The sequence below is a fragment of the Macaca thibetana genome, chromosome 14, assembly GCF_024542745.1.
Source record: "Macaca thibetana thibetana isolate TM-01 chromosome 14, ASM2454274v1, whole genome shotgun sequence".
NCBI classification, from domain to species: Eukaryota; Metazoa; Chordata; class Mammalia; order Primates; family Cercopithecidae; genus Macaca; species Macaca thibetana.
Genome location: NC_065591.1, coordinates 112,567,237 through 112,588,855, shown reverse-complemented (window position 1 = coordinate 112,588,855; position 21,619 = coordinate 112,567,237). Strand labels below are relative to the sequence as shown.

At 49.2% G+C, this 21,619-nt stretch overlaps 1 protein-coding gene and 1 long non-coding RNA gene across 2 annotated transcripts in view; one reads left to right on the top strand and one right to left on the bottom strand.

The window, feature by feature from the left end:
* GRIK4 (glutamate ionotropic receptor kainate type subunit 4) overlaps positions 1-21,619 on the bottom strand; it is a 363,476-nt gene that overhangs the window by 160,553 nt on the left and 181,304 nt on the right. The window contains exons 5-6 of the mRNA XM_050759371.1: positions 14,179-14,276; positions 9,723-9,888 (exon numbers count right to left, since the gene is read on the bottom strand). Of these exons, the coding sequence (XP_050615328.1) occupies positions 9,723-9,888; positions 14,179-14,276 (264 nt within the window). The remainder of the gene's footprint in view (positions 1-9,722; positions 9,889-14,178; positions 14,277-21,619) is intronic.
* Positions 10,530-18,647, top strand: LOC126936596 (uncharacterized). Its single transcript, XR_007719451.1, has 3 exons — positions 10,530-10,684; positions 14,195-14,322; positions 18,128-18,647. It is a non-coding gene; the product is annotated as an uncharacterized LOC126936596 (long non-coding RNA).

Here is a 21,619-nt window from a genome sequence, read left to right as displayed (position 1 = left end):
ATGGGATGTATGGTCTCCATGTTACTCTTGTATTTACCCATCCCCAGAAGTGCTCCAAGGGCAGGCACAGTGAGGCAGCTGAAGAGTCAGGCAAGGACACGTCTGTTCAACCAACAATAGGACACCAGGCAGAGAAGACGGGTCACATACAATCCCTGCCCTCAGGAGTTTAGGGTGGCGGCACTCGCAGCTAAGTTGACGATGAAGTTCAGATCACATCCCCGTTTTGTTTGGCAGCCTGAATTTTTTTTTTTTTTAGGGGGCAACCTCATTTTGTCCTATATGTAAAATGGAGAGAGTATTTACCGCCTCTTCCTCAGAGACGATGTGAAAAGCTACCTCCTGCCTGGACAAAGGTCAGGGTGCCTGATCCAAAAGACACTCCAACAAGGAGGTGCAGGGAGGCCACAGAGCTGGGGCACCCGGAGTCTCAGCTGTCTCCTGGGCAGGCTGTGGGTGACGGTGCCCCACAGTTGGAGAGGTGAACAAGTAAGGGGTGGCAGATGCAACCCCCCACCCAGGTCCTAGAATGGAGCAGGAATAATTTTTAGAGCCTGACTGGGAAAGAGGCCAAATCCCCTGGGATTCTTCAGACAGGCAATGAAATTCAGTGGGACGAGACAGGGAAGGCTGGGGAATGACAGCAGGATTATGCACAGCATGGTGATGCCTGGCAGAGGCCGCCGGGAATGCTTTATTCCTTTGCAAATGGCAGGTGCACGAAACTCCCAGGGAAAGAGAGCCCCCAGATGTCAGATAAACTGGGGACCTGTTCCAATCAATTCCCAGCCTGCTACCCCTTGGAGAGTTCTGCTGTCCTTTAAACAAAGAATAGCATCATTCCCCATCCCATGTAACATGCTCTGTGTGCTGAGACGCAGGGCGGGGAGAGGAGAGAGGCGGCGGCAGCGAGTCCTCTGGGAGGTCCGCATCCCGCCCAAAATTGCCTATTAGTCAGTTGCTCTGTTTCCCAACCTGGACACACCTGGCTCAGCACAAAGAACCCAGTCTGGGACGTGAGTGCCAACTCCAGCACTGCCAGGCAGGTTACTATGGCAATGGCCCTACCCCTCTGTGCCTCAGTTTCCTCTTCTGTGGAATAAGGGGAGTGACTACATTACAGGGTCATCAAGAGGATGGTAACTACAAGGGGCTTAATAAATCTTGTTTCCCACTCACCCCCAACTGCCCTTTATCCCATCTCCTTCCTGAAACCTTCTCTCCATTCTCCAGCCTCCACCCCCTTCTCACTTCTCCCACCTCTTACAGGATTATCCAACCCACCAAAGATAGACTTGGTTTTAAACCATAGAAAGTATTTGAGAGCACATATATGCGTATGTATGTATATGTGCATATATGTGTGTGTATATATTTATAATATACAGTCTATGTATAAATGATTTCAGTGTTCGGTAGGGAACCCATTTCAGACTTCCCGGCACATCCCCAGGGTAGGCAGGGTGCATGGTGCTTGCTGGATTGGACTGATGTAGAGACTCTGGGGGAAGAAAGTAACTACATCCTAACGGGTCAGGGGAGCAGCAGTGCCAGGCAGGAACCGTCGCCATGTCACTTGAGGAGCAGCTGACTTGGGTGCCTGGCCGGAGGGAGAGTGGGAAGGGCTGTCACGAGGCAGGCTAGCTCTTGGCAGCCTCAAGGATTAAACCCGGGAGTCATGAGGGAGTGGAAGTCACAGGGAGACAGACTCCAGCTCAACATAAGGAATAACCCTTCCTTTATGATGCAGTGGGCTGCCCATGAGGTAGTGAGTTCCCCATCACTGGAGGTAGTCAAGGAAAGACTGCAGCCCCTCTTGAGGATCACTGTAGACGGAATTAAACCAGTGGATGAAAATTTGAACTAGAAAAACACTGATGTCTTTCCAGCCCAGAGATGCTCTAATTTTATGAATCAGAAGAGGATACTTTTTAATTCTAGGCAGTGGAAGAAATTTACATTAGGAAAAGTGTGGCTTAGTTACATTGAGAATATTGAGTTTTCAGGGCAGTTTGGCATTTTCGAATTGTCATTCTCCTCACCTTTATCTGTTTAATGGAACTAAGGGATTCACCAAAGGCAGCTGCCATCACAGGGGTTAAAAGCTGCTCTCTTCCCCACATCCCATCCACTTCCACCCCCACTCTCCTCTCCTTCGGGACCATGGCCCAGCATCAGGCCTGCCTGCCTGCCAAGTCTAAGGCGGAGAGGGGCCTAGGGAACCTATTAGCCTTGCTCAGGATGCAGCGGGACGGATCGATCAGAGACTCGGCAGGCAGGCTGTTCTGGGAGGAAGAAGGGAGGCTGGCTTCTGGAACTGGAAGGCAGGGGCCAAGACGGGTGGGAGGAGGATGTCAAGGCAGGGAAAGGCACAGCCGGGGTGGACACAGCTGCAGGACAAGGACACGAAGACCTAAGTGATGGGTTCGCAGGGGACACAGAGGACCCTTGTATCAAAAAATACTATAAAAATAAACATCTCTTTCAACCAGCTTCCTTCCCTCTCTACTAGCTGGAGTAGCACCTTGGTCTGGGACCAGCACTTTTTAACCTTGTGGGAAGCAGCTCATGTAGTATTGACCTTGGCAGATTGTGGTGAGGATTTAATGAGATAGTATGAATTCAATATGGCACATAGTGTCCTAAACCTAAACCTTCCCCTTCCCCCTGCCAGGTGCCCATGCCTCAGGGTGTGTGGTTGTTGGACCTCTTCCATGAAGCGAACCCTCACCAGAGGGACAAGATGAGGGTCCAAGGTGTCCCTAGGTGGGGAAGGGGCACAGAACAAGTTCAAGTTCTGGAATGATGTATTTTACCTGCATCCCAAATTTGTCCCATCCCACACCTAAGCTCTGCTCCAGGAACAGGCAGCGGAGACCAGCGGGGCAAGAGGAGAGGGAGAGAGGAGCCGGCTGAGGCTTCTTGCTCACAGGCGGACCGTAGGTGGCTGTTTGGCCATCGAGGCTGTCTCTTCTACGATGGCAAGAATGGGTGTGGGAAGACCCCGGCCTTCGTGTTCCCATCAGCCTCCTGATTTCACGATGTGTTTCCAGCTTGGGCCTCAGCCACCGGGACCTGGTAGACATCCCTGCTCTGAGAATAACCTTCAGCGTTTCCTAAATTCCTTCACATACACAACTGATTTCATCCTCACGACTGCCCCGGGAGGTGGGCATTATTATCCCTGAGTCAAGATAGAATTGCTGGGGCGGGAGAGATTCAGTGACTGAGATCATAGGGTCAGAGGTCCCGGGACAGGCCAGGATCCAAACTCAGGTTATCTGATTCCACATTCTGGTCTCTGATACATGGGATGGTCTCGGTCCTCCTGTACTATAGGAAAGATGGTCCCTCACTTTTCTCTCTTCTTTAGGAAAGCTGGGAGAGAAGGTAGCAGGAATCATGTGACCTTGAAAATGGAGATAATCTCTCTTTTCTTCTGCATTTAATGAGAATGTTAACAGGGCCCATCTTGTATGGTTATTGTGAGTTATATGGTTTAAATAAGAGAATCTAAAATTTAAATGAGATAATATAAAAACATTTAGCATGGTGTTGGGCACGTAGTAACTGCTCTGTAACGGGAGGACTGTGACCCTCCTGGTATCAGCTCAGAGCTGCATGGTTAATTTTGAATCATTACAAGCAAAAGGCCTTCCACAGGGCCTCCGGGGGACGGCACAGGGAAGGCCCACAACCGTCCTGGTTACTCTTCCAGGGCCTTGGGTCTCACTACTTACTCCCCATCCTCCACCCCCACGATCACAACCAGAGTTGCAGAATAAAATAACAGTAATTAAATGTGGTATCATGTTCTGGGCCCAGTTACTTTCCCATCCAATTACCTCAATAGACATTATTATCGCCTTGTTACACGGGAGGAAACTAAGGCTCAGAGAGGCAGATTGACCTGCTCCGTGTCACACAGCTCCCAAGTGGTGGTGCAGCTTGGCTGACTCCGGTATCCTGCCGTTCTCTTTGGCAGCACATCCTCCCCAAGGGCAGGGACTGCCTCGAGATCCAAGTCTGCTCCACTCCAGCAGCCTGGGCCACGTTTGGTGAACACAGACTGGTATGAGGACAGAGCCCGGCCTCAGCTGACTCTTGCTCCCGGGTCTGGCCATGCCTCATTTGAAAGAGATCAGAGGAAGGGAGGAAAGGAAAACTCGTGTGTGCCGAGCATTTCCTCGGTGTAGACGCAGGGTTATTCACTCTCCAGGTGTCATCCTATTTAATCCCCTCAGCCATCCCGGGAGGGAGGTCTCACTGCCCCCATTTTACAGATGAGATGACAGAGGTAGAGGGTAAAGTCACTTTCCCAAGATCTCACAGGTAGAAAATAAGTAGCAGAAGATGTGGGGACATAGGCCATGTAACCACAAAAAAGGACGTTAAAATATTCAGAAAGCGGCCAGGTGCAGTGGCTCACTCCTACAATCCCAGCACTTTGGGAGGCTGAGATGGGCGGATCACCTGAGGTAAGGAGTTCAAGACCAGCCTGGCCAACATGGTGAAACCCCGTCTCTACTAAAAATAGAAAAAGTTAGCCGAGCGTGGTGGCTCACATCTGTAATCCCAGCTACTCGGGAGGCTGAGGCAGGAGAATCGCTTGAACCCAGGAGGCAGAGGTTGCAGTGAGCAGAGATTGCACCATTGTACTTCAGCCTGGGCAACAGAGCGAGCCTATCTCAAAACAAACAAACAAACAAACAAAAACACTCAGAAACACAAAAGCAAGCATTTAAAAAATAATAATAATAAAATAAGGCCAGGCGCGGTGGGTCACACCTGTAATCCCAGCACTTTGGGAGGCCAAGGCGGGCAAATCATGAGGTCAGGAGTTCAAGACCAGCCTGGCCAACATGGTGAAACCTATCTCCACAAAAACATACAAAAATTAGCGGGGTGTGGTGGTGCATGCCTATAATCCAAGCTACTTGGGAGACTGAGGCAAGAGAATCACTTGAACCCGAGAGATGAAGGTTGCAGTGAGTGAGATTGTGCCATTGCACTCTAGCCTGGCTGACAGAGTGAGACTCTGTCTCAAAAAAAAAAAAAGAAAAGAAAAGAAATAAAAGAGAAGAGAAGAGAAAAAGAGGAAGAGGAAGAGGAGGAGGAGGAAAAAAAAGATTTGAGCCATGCAGGAAGATAGCAGATAGCAGGGAAATACACAGCATATTATACCTGTGGCTCTGGGCTTTGCCTGAGGTCAACAGGTGGATCCGTGGCAGGGCTAGGTGATCTGATCAACAGGCCCTGGGCACCCATAGTGGTGAGCCCCAACGCTCCTTGGAAGCCCCCCAGTAGCCAACTCCCTCAGGCTCTGTGAGTTCCTCCCCCAGCCTCAGCAGGAAACAGACACTTGTAAATGTTCTTTTTTCTCATTAAAGAAAAATAATGTAATATACAATATCACTGTACTTGGTCCAAAACCTGCTTATTAAAAATCTACTTTTGGGAAGCAAGAGAGTAAGTGGCATGATTCTCCATGGAATTATCTCCGTTATGCCTAATTTTGATGGCTGGAAAATAGAATTAGATTCTGCTCCTAATTCTACTCACAGCATCTCTTGGCCCTGCATTAATAAGGAAGATGGAAGAGTGTCTCCTTCGGAGCTCTGAGCTGCATTTCCCTTTGGTTCCTCATTTTCTCATCCCTTGATTAGATTTTTAATCCTCTTTGCCCTTGAACTTCTGCTCTGCTCCACCTTCCCTCCTCTGGCCCTGGAGGGTGGGGACTGGAGTCCCTCGGCAGCCTCAGTGAGTTTGTTCCAGCAAATCTGTTTCGTGCCTGCCAAGTCTGCTGGGATGTGGGCTGGCCCCTACTGTGTCTGGACAGGTGCATCTGCTCCAGAACCTCGTCTATGCTTAGCTGTCCTGCACCCCTGCTCAAGGGAACAAGGGCGTGTGTTGTTCAGAGAGATCTCTGCCCTTCCCTGAACACTGCACCTGCCACCCTCGAACCACTGCTCTGTTTGTGCAGACCATGATGGTGGAAGGGGCTCATGGAGAGGGAAAAGCCAGCTTGAGGATCAGAGGACTAAGAAAAAGTCTTAGCTTTGCCATGTACCAGCTGTGTGACCTGGCGTCCCTTAATACCTCCAAGACTCTGTTTTCTCAGCTCTGGAATGACTGGGGAGGAGGGAGGTAAAATGGAGAGATGTTAAGTGAAAGTGCTTTGCCATCTGCACGAAACTGTGTGAATGTCAAGGAATGTCATAATTCTAATGGGAAGAGCCCTGGGCTGGGAGGCAACAGAATTAGCATAGTGCTTAGTGTGTAGTAGATGCTTAGCAAACATCTGAGCAACCTGTTTCCCAAAGCCCAGTAAGAGTTGAAGCAGACGAGAAAAACTTCAGCTTAAAAGCAAGCCAGATTGTGACTAGATACAAAAAGAACTTCCTGTCAGGTTGGTGAGATATTGTACCAGCATTGAGGAAGACTGCAGGACAATCTTTGCCTGGAGACATTTGCGGGTGCCCTCGGTCTCTTAATAACCCCGCTGTGTACACAGAGTACACCAGTTCAGTCCTGCCAAAATGGTCTCGTGGCAGTCAGTTCTAGGGGAGAACCCCTGAGCCTGTTACACCATTCGAAGGTCCAAGGGCGCCACAGGAGGAGAACCACCGAGTGGAATGCAGAGCTTCCTACTGTGTTGCTTGAAGTGGGAACATCCTTCAGGTTGAAAGATCAGCATTCTTTTTCCGCTCATGGTCAAACTTATTTCAAAGAAAATGAAGCAAATACCTGTTTTGGCCACAAGACATCTGAGCGTGCCCATGCTAATGTGTATCGTCAACTTCCTCCACTAGGAGGAAATAGAATGAAGGGTTATCCAAACATTATTTTTCTGATAAAACTCCTGGTCCACAAAACACTTATCATCAAAGCAGAGCTGTCCTGTAGAACTTTCTGCGGTGATGGGAATGTTCCACACTTGTGCTGTCCAACACAGCAGCCACCAGCCACGCAGCTACTGACCACTTGAAATGTAACGAGACAGACTGAGGAACTGGATTTCTAATTTTATTTTATTTTAATGAGTTCATATGTACACTAAATAGCCATATGTGGCTTGCAGCTGCTGCACTGGTCAACATAGATCCAGAGGAAACCCATTTGACAAATACAGGTGTAATGACGATGGTGCACTAGACTGTGATCCAGAGACTCTGGATTCAAATCAAAGCTATACCACTTACTAATTATGAGACTCTAGTCAAACCAAGCTACCTTCTGGGCCTCCCTTCTTCTTCTCTAGCTGAGGGGGTTAGAATCTATGTTCACTGATCTCTTGCCAAACCCCCTTCATGGAAGCCCTGCTGGAGAACTCCAGTGTACCTCAATTACCATTTTACTGTCTTTCTTTCTTTCTTTGTTTTTTGTTTGTTTGTTTGTTTTTTTGTTTTTTGTTTTTCTTTGAGACAGGGTTTCACTCCTGTTGCCCAGGTGGATTGCAGTGGCATGATTTCGGCTCACTGCAACCTCCGCCTCCAGGGTTCAAGTGATTCTCATGTCTCAGCCTCCTGAGTAGCTGGGATTACAGGCGCATACCACCACACTCATCTAGTTTTTGTATTTTCAGTAGAGATAGGGTTTCACCATATTGGCCAGACTGGTCTTGAACTCCTGACGTCAAGTGATCTTTCCACCTTGGCCTCCCAAAGTGCTGGGATTACAGGTGTGAGCCACTGCGCCCATTTTACTGTGTTAATTGCTTCATGAACATTGACCCTGCTTAGTTTTCCATCAAGTCTGCTTCATTTTTGAGGAGAGAGACTGCGTGTTGCTCTTTCATGTCGTACATAGAGCGTAAGGGTGCCCAGCACCCAGGAGATGCTCGAAGATGCCTGCTGACTGCCTGAGTGATGGACTGGAGCGCTCTTGAATGCACCCAACTTGCTGGTGCCACTCAGGGCCTGCCTGTTGAACAAGGCTTTGGGTTCAACTTTCTTTCTCCAAGTCTGAGGGTCCCCAGCCCCTTGGGTCTAATTCCAGCTCCCAACTCCTTTGCCCTTTTCATGGACCCAAAACCAGTTGTTCCACAAGGGCACACCCATGATGAGAACGGCCTCTCCGCAGAAGACGCTCCTCGGAGAGTGACCTTCAAGGGCTTGCAGATGACACAGGACCAAGTCTGTGTTCCTCGCCTGCTACAAGGATCTCTGCTCCCTTCTCCAGCCTCTCTTTCCATCTTTATCCAGCATGGACTCTAGGCTCCAACCTATGCCCCCTAGGCACAGCATCAGGATTCCTGCCTCCCTCTCTTGCTCCTCATCTGGCATGCCCTATCTCCTTTCCCTCCTTTTCTAAATCTTTTTTATCCTTTGAGATCCAGTTGAAGCCCTGCCCACATCCCAAAGCCTATCTAGCACCCTGTACTCAGGGACCTTCTCCTTCTCGACTGGCCATATTGCACATCTGACACTTAGCATAAACCACTCTGGGCCTTCTCAGATCAGTGGCAAGGGCCCTATTTTCTCTGCATCCACCGCAGGGCTCTGGAAAGAGCTTTTGACTTGAAGTGAGGAGGCCTTTATTTGAGTTTGGGCCCTGATGCTTAAGTTGTGTGGCCTTGGGCAAGTCATTTCACCTCCTAGAGTCTCAACTTCCTCAACTTTGAAATGGGGAGATCCAACACCTCCAATCCCCTGGGTGGTCACAGCAGAGTTGGAACTCCATTCCTTGATTTCTTGGGTAGCACAGAGTAAATATTCAATAAATCTGTATTAGATAAATGAATTAAAGCAAATGCCAGGCACAGAGATCTGGGAAAGTAGGTGGGTCTGACTCTTAACAGAGTGGTGGCTTTTGTATTTGGAGACTGTGGGGATTCCAGGATGCAGGAAGGACTTGAGAAGGCAGAGCAGTTCTGAGAAGCCATAGAAAGGAGCCCTAATAAAGATGGAATCACTCTGCAGTGTAACCCATAAAGACCCCCAGGGTAAGCCCTGGACAGGTGAGCTGCACAGGACACAGATGCCTGGGGCTCAGGCACTGGGTTCCAGCAGTAGCCAGTGGCCAGCACCTGTTTGACCACATGTGGGTGCACAGCTGCCGCTGGGAGCACACAGATGCACAGATTTGCTGGAAGGTGCTGGCTTAAATTAGCTAAATCTCATAAACACTAAATTTATGTCACAAATTGTCTGAGAGTCATAGAAAACACATTTCCAAAACCTGCATTTGCTAAAAAATGCTTTATCAGGAATTGACCTTGGACCTTGTTCCATCAGCAAAACCTGCTCTCCAGGGGAAGAAGCTCTTCAGCCCATCAAGTACAAATGCATCCAATTTTATATGTTCCCTCTCTCTCTTTTTGTATCTCCTTAACAATGAAGCTGAGAATGTGGGAATTGAGTTTGCAGATGCAAAAAGGCTTGGCGGTTGGCCAGTCTCCTTGTAACCTAGTTCCCCTCTGTTCCACTCATGCCCAGGGAGTCCTGGCAAATAGTACTCCTGGATGGACTCCCTCCCCATCTCTCCTCTCTCTCTCTCTCTCTCTCTCTCTCTCTCTCTCTCTCTCTTTTTCTCTTACACACACAGACACACAGACACACACACACACAAGGACAGGAACGTCCAAACCCACTGGTTAACAGCCCTTTGGATCTGAAGGAAACCTCCCGTTCCTGGAGGGTCTCCAGCCAGGGGCACAGGGAATCAGGCCAAAATCAACAAGACTGGACTGTCTGGGGCGGAGCTAGCCTGGGGAAACTTACATTCTGCTTTGGCACAGATGAGGCAGGCGGTGGTACAGTTGAAGAAGTTCAGGATCCCGGCTACAGCCACGCTGATGTCGGTGTTGCTGGGGTGGAGGTTCAGGGTTGTGAATCTCTGGAACTGGAACTTGACGAACTCCTCTGGGGCCACTTTGAAGTGAGGGACCTGGCGAGAGGAGCAAAAATGGACAGCAGGGAGGATCCAGGTGGGTGAAAAGAAAGAAAGAGGGATGAGTGAGCTGAGGCTGCAGAGGGTGGGTTCTTTTATGTAACACCTTCAGCAGACACCAACGGGAGAAGGAGCTCCCAGGGAACCACTCCGTGGGAGGAAGACGAGAGATGACATCCCTGATGACGCTTCAAAGCAGCAGCCCCGGGACAGAAAACTATTTGTCCAGAGACCCGGATGAATGTACCGTGGGTCTGCAACCTGGGGTCTGTGGTCCTGAGAAGGCAAAAGAATCGATCTTTATTCTCAGAGGAACTGCCTGCCGCTGGGCAGACAGACAGTTGGCTCTTGAAAGCATAATCCTTAGAATATTTTATTTGTAGTTAATACATCAGAGCAGAGATGGCAAAAAGAGAAAAATGGCTACCCTGGGACTAAGAGAAGAGTCCCATTAGCCCAGCCCAGCCAACAGGTGTAGAGTAACCAGCTCCCAACAAACTTCAGTGGAGAATGCCCAGGGAGAGGAAGTAGGGCAGGAATGGGCTCCTGCACAGACTCACACGGGCGCACGTGGAGGAAGGAAGCCCTGCAGGCTGAGAAACCATCTAGAGAACCTCTGAACACAGCCAGGTAAATAAATACCTGGTTTGGCTTCATTAGGACAGTGTCAGCTTCCCTCTGCATCTATTACTGACATTTCCAGGACCCACCGTCCTGCCTTCTGCCTCTCTTCTCCCAGGAAAAGATCTTAAGAGGTTGTGATGGCTGCTTTATTGGCGGCTTAGGCTATTTGGTAGGTAATAGGAAAGTTACAATGTAATCATCTGCCATCCACCTTGATTTTATTCTTTCACCCTCACCCCTGGTGTTCAGAGCTGACAGAGCTGAAGCTGAGTCTCAGTGTGTATAGATGTTAAAGCAAGGAAGATCGATAGTAGACAGCAGGAAGAACTTCCTGGTGGTGAGTAGACTGGCTTCCAGAATGGATTATTCAGAAATGATGGACGAATTGTCTCTGCCTACTCCAGCACAGAACTTATCCTGCCAAGAGTCTGGGAAGATGTTGGGATGGTCTCTGTAGGATTCTCCTACTTTATCCTTTTAAATTTCTGGGAGAAGTCAGCTGGAGACCAGAGCTCCTCTGAGACTGAGGTGGGAGGAGGATAAAGATTTAGCAGAAACTAGGGAGAAAATTTCTGAATTCAACTAGGATTAGCCTTTGAACCATAGGGAGAGGGCAACCAATATTTTCCAGCAGAAACTGAAAACCGCAGACTTGGGGAGAGTCTGGTGAGTTATGAAAGGCAATTCTAAAGAGTGAAATTGATCTGTGTTGTAAGGGATCTTTCCTCCTGCTTGTATTTTGTATCCCATCCACTCTGTCTAAAGTGAATAACAAACAGACCTTGAAAGGAAAAGGTCACAAATGGGCAAGATAGAGGGGAAGGCCGGGCAGGGGCAGGCAGGGTAGCCTGGCTGGCTGGTTTGAATGTTTGAGCACCTCTGACCAAGGTTGTCCCTGCGTAACCCTCTAGCCTACCACATTCCATTAGCAGCTAACCCAATAGAGCACAACCCATTAGCACCCCCTAGTACTGTGGAGCCCTCCAGAGTTGAATCCACCAGATCCTAGAGATGGATGGGAAAGACTCAGGAAGGTCAAAACAAACAGGTTTTGGAGTCTACAGACTTGGGTTTGCATCCAGGTTCCACTATGTGATTTTCAGGCAAACCACTTAACTTGTCTAAATGTCATTAAAATGGAGATAACCACAGGTGCTTCTTAGAGCTCTGGGAGGATAAAATGTGCACCTGTGTGTAGGGTGTATAATAGCTCAATATCTAACGAATAATAAGTGCTTGGGCAAGGCCCTTTCTCCTTCCTCCCCAAACACAGGAGCTCCCACAAAGCTCTTGGAGTTGTGCGCACAGGGGGTGAGGGCTGAGGAAGGGGACCTGACGGGGAGTGCCCAGCACAGTCTCCTTGAAGCCCGCTGGGCTCTACTGGGTCCAGGCAGGGATGGCCCAGCCCAATCCTGGTCCTGTGGTTCCCTGTCTAGGACAAAGATCAATCTATACTCAATGTGCAACTGCAAATGTATCCCAGGAAGCCATCACGGAGGTGTGTGTGGGACAAGAAGAGGTGAGCAGAATGGAGAGAGAAGCAGCAAGGCAGAAGGCAGCCAGCCACAAGGGCTGCAGAGATGTCAGCAGCACTTAAAGGAATGGACTCCTGGGTGAGAACTCCATTGCTTTTCCCTGGAGCTGGGGAGAATCCGCGTAAGGCAGTTCAGTCTCATAAAACATTAAAATAAATGCATAATCTGAGCAGAGAGGAAAGGCTGCTCTAGAAGAAACATAACCAGACAAAGGCGGGTAAGCGTCTGGCCGCTCCCAGGGCAGTGCAGTGCAGTCTGGCTGGCTGGTCTGGCACAGGGGCAGAGGAGTTGGCTGCAGATCAGGGGCTTGGCCTCTGGCCTGAAATGCCACACAGGGTTAAAGGATATATTGGCTGAGATCAAATAGCCACTGAACCCCAAGAGAAGGCCATATTGGAGCGGGGCTTGGGGGAGGATTGTGATGCACAGCAAAGACCGTGTCGGGGCGGGAGGAGGGAGAGAGGAGGAAAGAAAAAGAGGATGCAGAAGAGAAAAGATGGGGAGCTGAAGTCTTGGCAGCCCCACTTGGTGAAGATCAGAGCCACCGCTAGAATAACGACCTGCCATAGATTTAAGCTGTTTCTCAGAGTGTGGCAAGAAAGATGTAAATTACACATGAGGTCTAACTTCCTGGGCCAAGGGCTGGGAGAGGCTGGGAGGGACCTGGCAGAACAGAGCTCCTTTGTGGCCTGGGCTGGCCTCAGAGTTGTCTTTGAGGATATGTGAGGGGGAGGAGGATGGGGAGTTGTCAGCCCCAGCCCACGTAAGAAGGTTCAGGAGCACAGTCTACAGAGAGAGGCCCAGCTACTGGAGGAGCAGGACCAATGCAGCCAGGATTAGGATTGCGGCACTTAAATGTGCACACTATTCTGAGAGTGGGCTCATAAAATCAGGAAGATAAATATTCTTCCGCCCAAAGCCTCAGGGACTCACTGAGCCCTGGATCGTAAGAGATAGTGGTGGTATCAGAGGGGTAGGCTCCTCCCAGCAGGTGTGGGGTGGGCAGAGCCCTGTCTGTTGCTCCTGCCCCGGCAGGGGCGGCTCACTGAGGAGGCACCCAGTCCCTCCTGCAGCAAGTGCTTCCCCTATTTCTAAGAACTGGGTCCTCCTGAGACTAGAGCTTCTGGAAGGCTGAGTCTCCAGGCCTCTAGGGCAGAAGCAAGACTGAGCCTTCCTCTCATGTCCCTGCCCCCGACCCCACCCAGGCCCTGACCTCATGCCTGATCACCAAGCTCCATCTGCTCCCTAAGGACCTGGCGGGAAGGCCCCTGGGGCAGACAGGGGCTAAGGGGCCACTTTCTCACTGTCTCCTGAGGATATATCTGAAGGGGAAGGATTGATGGATCCAGGAAAGACCAGGAAAGATGCCAGCACTAGACAGAATCTCTGAATTTCTGAGTTTGTCTTCTCTGGGGAGAAAGGAGGGGGAGAGCTAACAGAATAGGGAGGGGGGCAGTCACTCTGAAACTTGTCCCCTACCATTTTTTTCTCCTATGGAAACAGAACTAGAGAAAATGGACTCAACACTTTGAAACTGGAGAGCCTCCAGTTCGAGTCACATCTGAGGAAGAATGTGCTGCCTGAAGAAGCAAACACTGGAATTGGTGAATGAGGAAGAAAGCAAGATAAAATCTCTTTTCTAGATAACTTATATGACAGAGGCTTTCAAACTTTATTTTAGCAATAAAATGTAGCAAAGCCTTCCTCGAAGGCATCCTTCCCCGGAATCCCGATATGTACACAGATGAACAGGAGCTGCTCACGTGGACACGAGAGTGGACGCTCAGACGTCTGCCCGCTTGGCCTGCCATGCCCACCACCCTCTCCAGCCTCTCCCTCTACCCACCACCACCAAGAGGCCGCTGGGGGCACCGCCATGGAACCCTAAGACACGGAGGAGCTCCGCTTCAAATTCCTGCTGTCAAACACCTCCTCCCAGACCCCTCCATGCAAACATCCTGGAGCAGGGCAAGCCCACTGCTTCTGTATTTGTATTTATGTTGTTGTTACTAATGACACCAACCCAGCCTTGACAGGCTCTTCCAGCCCTTAAGAATCAACCGTATCTTTGGACCCTGGGCACAGGCTCCAGCGCACGGATATTCCCCAGCCCTGCCTCACCACTCACCTCCTTCTCTCCACAGATGTTGCTGATGATGGAGCTGGAGGCTGGGCTGGACGATGGCCCGAGGACAGCGACCACCCCCTTGGGGAGGATCTGACACACTGCAGCCAGCGGCAGGGACAGGGAAAGAAGCAAGGCACTCATCAGGTCAGGCTTGGGCCACGGCCCAGTCCTCTCCTCTTCACCCGCTGCCCCCTCACCACCTACCCATCCGCTCCCCAGGCCCCTGCTCCAACGCTTCCAAACCCAGAGTCTCTCCTTCTCCCCTGGACGACTGGGCTCCAGGACAGTTTTATTGGAGTTTATGGACGGCATTAAATGAGGAAATGACCCAGGTTATGACAACATACGGCCACAGCCAACAGGGTGTATAAATTGTCTGGACTGTCACTGAAGGACAGAGGCTAATGGAGCAAACCTGCAGATTCCATCCCGCGGCCCGGCCTGGCCTGCAGGGGGGTAGGGGGAGCCCCAGCACAGCTGCTGCATTAGTCCTCCCAAATATAAAGAGAGTATAGGAGGAGGAAGGCAGGCAGGCAGAGGTACGAAGGAGGGCGAGGATGACACAGACAGGAAGAGAGCAGGTGCAGCTCAAGTCAAAGGGAGCAGAGGCAAGAAAAGAGGAGAGAAGATGGGAGGCAGGGACAGAGCAAGAGGCAGAAAGGAGTCTCATCTGTCAATGCCCCCACCGTTCACTTCGTCCCACAGCCTGGCACATTCCCTCCCGCAGGCAGAGCAGGTCCCGTCCTGACAGACCAGCATGGCTGGGATCTGGCCTTTCCCTCCTGCACTGAACACTTGCTCACCTGTCCGGGATCAGCTCCGACACCACCTTCTCCTTAGACCTTCCTGGGCTTATTTATTTATGTATTTATTTATTGAGATGGAGTCGCACTCTGTCACCCAGGCTGGAGTGCAGTGGTGCAGTCTCGGCTCACTGCAACCACCGCCTCCCAGGTTCAAGCGATTCTCCTGCCTCAGGAGTAACTGGGATTACAGGCACCCACCACCACGCCTGGCTAATTTTTGTATTTTTAGTAGCGACAGGATTTCACTGTGTTGGCCAGGCTGGTCTTGAACTCCTGACCTCGAGTGATCCACCTGCCTTGGCCTCTCAAAGTGCTGGGATTACAGGCATGAGCCACCGCACCCAGCCACTGGGCTCCTTTAGATGGAATTAACACTGCCTTCAGCTCCCAAGGCCTGGGGTTCATGCCTCTAGTCTAAGACACTGTATCTATTTTGCTTTGTTGTTTAGAACTCTCCTCTCACTAGATTTCAAACCTCTTAAAAACAGGAACTGAGCCACATTTACTCCTAATCCCCACTTCTCACCTCTTCAGTGTCCGGCACAGTATCTTCTAGAAAGTAGGAAGCCCAGCTCAGATTTGCTGAGTGAATGTGTGAAGGAATGGGATGTGTAATCAGAAGAGGGGGAGAGAATCTAAGATTTTAAAATGCTAGAGACTGAGAAAGGGAGGACGGGAGAAAGAGGGAAACGCAGGGAGAGAGGACAGGAGAGAATTCTCAGTGCACACACTAGGGTATCAGAGCCAAGGGGCCGCCCCTCAGAAAATGCAGTTGAGCTTCCCACTGCATCCTTGTCTGCAAAACTCAAGGCTTAACTCCATATGTATTTTCTTCCTACTCGTATTAGGAGTCAGGCAGAGCAATTTCCCTGGGCTAGCAATTGAGGTTAAGGGACTAGTACAAGGTTTCTTATTGAACCAGCTGCAAAGCCACACTTGCCATGTGGATGCTTTCTCCTGGGTTAGAGTCCAACACAGCCAGGTGAACACCAGGGTTCAAATCCCAGCATTGCAATTTACCATATGAACTATAGATCTCGGAGTCTTCTCTTAGCTTAGGGCTTGGGCAGGCATCCCACAACATCCCAAAATCTCAGCTGACTGGAAGACTCATCAGTACTAAGTATCTGGCCGAGGGGGTGATGATCAGGCTTCATCTCTGAAGAGCCTCTTCAAAGTCCAAGCTATTTCCATGGGGGTTATCTCATGTGACCTCAGCCAACTTAACTCTTACAGCCTGCTAGGTGCTTTAAGTTCATCATCCCATCAGATCCCTACAACTGCCTTGTGGGAGTGGGGTCTTATCTCCTGATTTTACTGGTAAGGACACAGCACCCTACAGATGTGAAGTGCCTCCGCTCTGGTCACACACCTAATCAAGGCCAGAGCTGGCATCTGGATTCAAGTCTCCTGACCCACATCCAGGGTTCATGTTCCTCTCTCCTAGCCACTTACTTTGTCTCCACTGCCCCCTGCAGCCAGCCACTCCTACACCCAGCTCTTCTCAGCCTCTTACAGTGGAGGTCCCCCCGCCCACCTCGTCTGCTGAATCCACTTTCTCCAAGGTCACCATGACCTGTTATCCCTTCTCATCCTGTTCTCTTTCTGTAGCACTTGTTGTTCTGATTGCATTGTTCTTTAGAATTTCCTAACACCATCCAATCTGGATTTTCCTCCAGTTCTCTAGTCAGTCTTTCTCTCAGCGCTGACTCCTCTTCCTTCTCCCACCCACCAAATTCGGGATTTACCCATGACTCACTCTTCCTGGGCCATTTTACCATTGCCTACGGCCTCCACCCTTGTCTCTGCCCAGATGACCCTGCACTCTCATCTATGTGCTGGGTCACAAAGTCAAGTTCCAACCACCTGCTGGATGTTGCCACAGGGCCTTCCCTCTGGCATCTCGCACTCAGTTCTGTAAGAGCTTGGAGTCTGATGCATGGCTGTCTGGGTTTGGGTCTCTGTCACTTACTAGCTGTGAGACCCTGAGCAAATTACCAAACCTCTGGGCCTGTTTTCTCACCTACAAGATACTAACAGCATCTCTCTTGTAAGGTTGCTGTGAGAATTAAAGTGAATTAATACTTAACACTTAGAATGGTACCTGACACGCTACATGACCCTTTTCTTATTATCCCCCCGTATCAGATTTGTTATATATTTTTCACAGTCTGATTGGATCTCCATACTTCTATGAGGAAAATTCATTTCTATCTCCACTTTACAGCTGGGGAAACTGAGGCCTACAAAGTTTAAGTAACTTGTTTAAGATCACACAGGTAATATAAGGTCGGACTGGGCTTGAACTCGGGGATCAACCTAGCACCAAAGCCAGTGCTCTTGTCCACTCTACTCCTCTTAGCTCCTCAAGCTCAAAGCCACAGTCATCCTGGCCTCTTTCTTGCCTTCCCTCACTAAAGCTGTCCACCTGCTTTACCAGCCAGGGACCAGGTTCCGACCATCTGACCTGCTCACTCTCTGCCAGCCCTTCCTTCCTACGTCTACTGCCATGGTTCAAGGTCAACCCCTCTTTATAACCTGCCCTTCTAAGGGATCTCTCTGTCTCCAGGATTCTTCATTTCCAATCCATTCTTTAAACGGTGGGGCAAATTATAGTCCTAAAACATAGGAGTGCTCCCCCAAGGCAGAGAACCTGTCTTATTTACGTCTGTGTCCTCCATACTTGGAACAAGACCTGACTCAGAGTCATGTGGCCAATAAACAGTTGCTGAACCACACTGAGGCCCCCTCAACACCTTCCATGGAAAACGGGAAATAAACTAAATGTATAATCATAAGGGAACAGCTATATAACATGTGGGTGGTATGCCCAAATGGAATATTATTTAGGCATTTAAAATACTTATGAACAGTTTATAATAGTATTAAAATATTTATGTAATAATACTAAGAGACAGAAGCAGGATATAAAATTATATGTATATCTATACGAAGGCTACAGCTAAGCAAATACAGAGAATACTTACACATTGAGGAATGATTATGAGAAGATGTTATTAAAGACAACATTTACTAAGTGTTAATTATGGCCCATTCGAAGCACTTTTACAGGAACTGACTTATTTAATTCCCAAAATGACCTGATGAAATAGGTACTATTACTGTCATTCTCATTCTACAAGTACAAAAACAAGACAGAGAAATTAAAGAGCAGAGTCGAGATTCAACAGCTCCACCCATTTCCCCAAAGACCAGCCCCTTCACCACTGCACCACACAGCCATCCCCAGCAAGTGGCAATTAACTGGGATGTTTGTAGATTGCCTTGGCCATTGGAACACTGAGTTATTTTCTTCCCTTTTTTCATTTCACTACTTTCTATAATGAGCATGTATTCCTTTTTATAACATATTATAAAAAATACAATGCTATAATAAAAGCATTCTTCTGACGAGCAAGTAAAATTCGAGTGACTCTGGTCTCCTTAAGTCCTATCTTTGCAGCCTCTTCTCCCACCGTGCCGTCTCCCGCTCCATGCCAGCTCACCTAGAACATACTCTGTACATATTTTCCTGCCTGATCCTGTTCCCAAATGGTTATCTCTAGACCAGGGGTTCTTAACCTGTAGCCTGGGGTCTGTGGGTAGAAGTCAGGGGTCTGTGAACACTTGCAGGGGGAATTGCATCATTCTTTTCTCTAACCCCTAAGTGAAATGTAGCATTTCTTTCCATTTTGAATGTAGGCAATAAACCACAGTATGTTAATAGCACCTGTGACTTTGTTTCCCACAGAAATCACCAAAGTTTTCGTATCACACTTCAGGGCTAAGGATATCTTGAAATACCAGTTATATTCATTATTACTTCAAAATTATGGTAGTAGTTAGACTCGATGCTGGGCTTGGCTATTTAATACATTAATGAAGAAGCACATATATTAGTATACCACTACTAAAATATAACTGCATTTCCATATAGCTGGTTTTCACAGTCATCCTATCCATTTTATCGGATTTCTGTTGTTTATTTTCTGTCCTTTTTTATTAATAAAAATGTTTGTATTCATTTAAAAACATTTATCTGAGAAAGGATTCATTAGCATCTCCAGACTACCATGGTCTAGGCCTTCTCTTGCCCTCTGCCTAGCAAACTCCTACTCACACTTCAGCATCCAGCTCAGATCTTGCTCCTGGGCCAGAAGGCCTCTCTCCCTCCCTATATTGACAGCACACTGTGGCTCTGAGTCAGCTGCGTTTAGGAGACAGTGCAGCTTCCTTACTCTCTGAATTCCTGGCCAGCCTCTGTCCCAAGCACCCTGGTGACGCTGGGTCCCAACAGAGGAAAGTTCCTCCTGAAAATAAATTCTCAGAGAAGGCCACGATTCCTTATTCCCAATTCCAAAGTCCAAAAGGCTCTGAAACTTGATGTTTTTCATCAAACTCAGTTGTTGGCAAAATCTGATCTCAACAGACAGATATAAAGCTATTTACAATGTGTGAGTATTTGAATGTAAGCATGCATGTGTTTGAGTATGGGATTACTGGAGATTCAACTTTATATATGGTACATGCACCACACAACCGTTCTTTTGTTTTTGTGTGTTTGTTTGTTTGTTTTTTTGAGACAGTGTCTCACTTTGTCACCCAGGCTGGAGTGCAGTGGAGCAATCACAGCTCACTGCAGCTTGAACCCCTGGGCTCAAGCAATCCTCCTGCCTCAGCCTCCCGAGTAGCTGGGACTACAGGTACATGCCACCATTCTTGGCTAATTTTTTATTTTTTGTAGAGATGGGGTCCCACTACATTGCCCCGGCTGGTCTTAAACTCCTGGCCTCAAGCAATCCTCCCACTTCAGCCTCCCAAAGTGATGGGATTTACAGGCATGAGCCACCATGCCCAGCCCCTCAACCTTCCCCATGTCTCACTCCGGATTCTACACACCTCAGGCCTCAAGGGTTTGTGGGCCTGTGCCTGCCATTCTGAGCTCCTCAAACACATTTGTCAATGTGTCCATCTCCCTCAGTGGATCATAAACGGCCTTGAGAACTAGCATCGTGTCTATTCAGCCCTGGCAAAAAGAAATTGTTCAATAGATGTTTGCTCAACTGAACTGAAATGATCCCAAATGAGTCCAGTGGAACTGAATTATGGTCTTACCAGCGGCTACGGCCCAGGGATTTCCTGGGATCTGGGAATTGGTCTTTTGTTCCCTATGAAGGGTGCCCTGCTCAGTAGAAATGGAAATCATTTATAAAGGGCCTCAGCTCTGGAACCCCTGTACGCTGATTCTGCAAGCTTTGGCCGTGTGAGCAGTTTGCAGGAGGCACAGGAAGGGAAGGAGATGCATTTACCTCTTCCTCTCAGGCAGCGGAGGAGTTGGAAGGCTCAGCTGCTGGAATAAAAGGCCACGATGGGGTATGGTGGCCCCATGGAGGAACTTCTTCTCAAAATGCTAGCACTGGCATGGATTGGAGACTCCTTAGAAGCCCAGGCTGGACAGGGATGGTGGCATGAGGGGTGTTGTGGAACTTCCTCCTTTCCTGTGTCTTCACAGGGTCCCTCCTCTGGACAGAGAGCAGTTCAGGGAGGGGAGGGTGCGGCTGTGTCACAGATGGTTCAGAGGGGTTAATGGTAAGTGCCACTGACTGTAGCCCCCTCCAGGGAAGGAGCAGCTTCCTGGATGGACCCAGGGGCCAGATCCTCCTGCCTGACAGTAAGCAGCTGCTCAGTGTTCTCTGGTCCCAGGTGGTAAACAACCCTGGCCCCGCAGGGCCCACAGAGCTGTGCACTGGAGAGAGGCTGGGAGTCCTTCATGTGGAAGCACTTCCCAATGCTGCAGCCTGAGTGGAGCAGACGGTACAGTCTCCCTCTGAGCCTGTTCATACTGCACAGAGTACATGTAAAGCCCTGGTGTCCCAGGGCAAGGCAAACAATTGCCTCAATCACTTCCGAAGAACCATCTCCTCTCTTGTGCTAAAGCTGTCAGGAACGCATTCCGTTCTGAACTCTCTGGGAGTAGAGAGCGGACTAAATGGATTGGCCTTGCTGGCCCTGGAGCCGAGGAAGAAATGTGTGAGGGAGGGAGTGCCACGCCCCATGACGGGCCCCCTGGTGTCCAAGAACTCGAGACAGCCATCACTTTTCCTCACCAACAGCGTATCACACAAAGCCTTCACCTGGTCCCAAGATACCGTGTAGGCAGCAATACCATTTACTGGGGCTTTCCAAGTGCCAGGCACACATGCCACCTGAATTCCTACAGCAACCCTGAGAGGGAGGAGTCACTATGCTAATTCCACTACTACTAGGTAACATTTATGGAGAGTACACACTATGCCAGGCACTGGTCTAAGTCTTCTAAGCACCATCTCATTTAATCTTCACAACAACCTCATGAAGTGAGAACTCTTCTTATTCCCACTTTACAGAAGAGGACTGTTGGGCATAGGAGAGAAGCTCAGGATGCTGGTAGAGCCAGGATTAGAATCCTGGTGCATCCAACTCCAGAACTTCCTCTACACTGAAGCCAGGCTCTCTCCTCTGCCCCCACGTACACTCTGTTTCAGCCATACTGTCTGTCACTGCATCCCAATGCATCCCTTTTTTTTCTGCCTTAAGCCTTTGCTCATGCTATTATGCCATCTACCTAATGCCTTCTTCTCTCTCTTCATCGACCA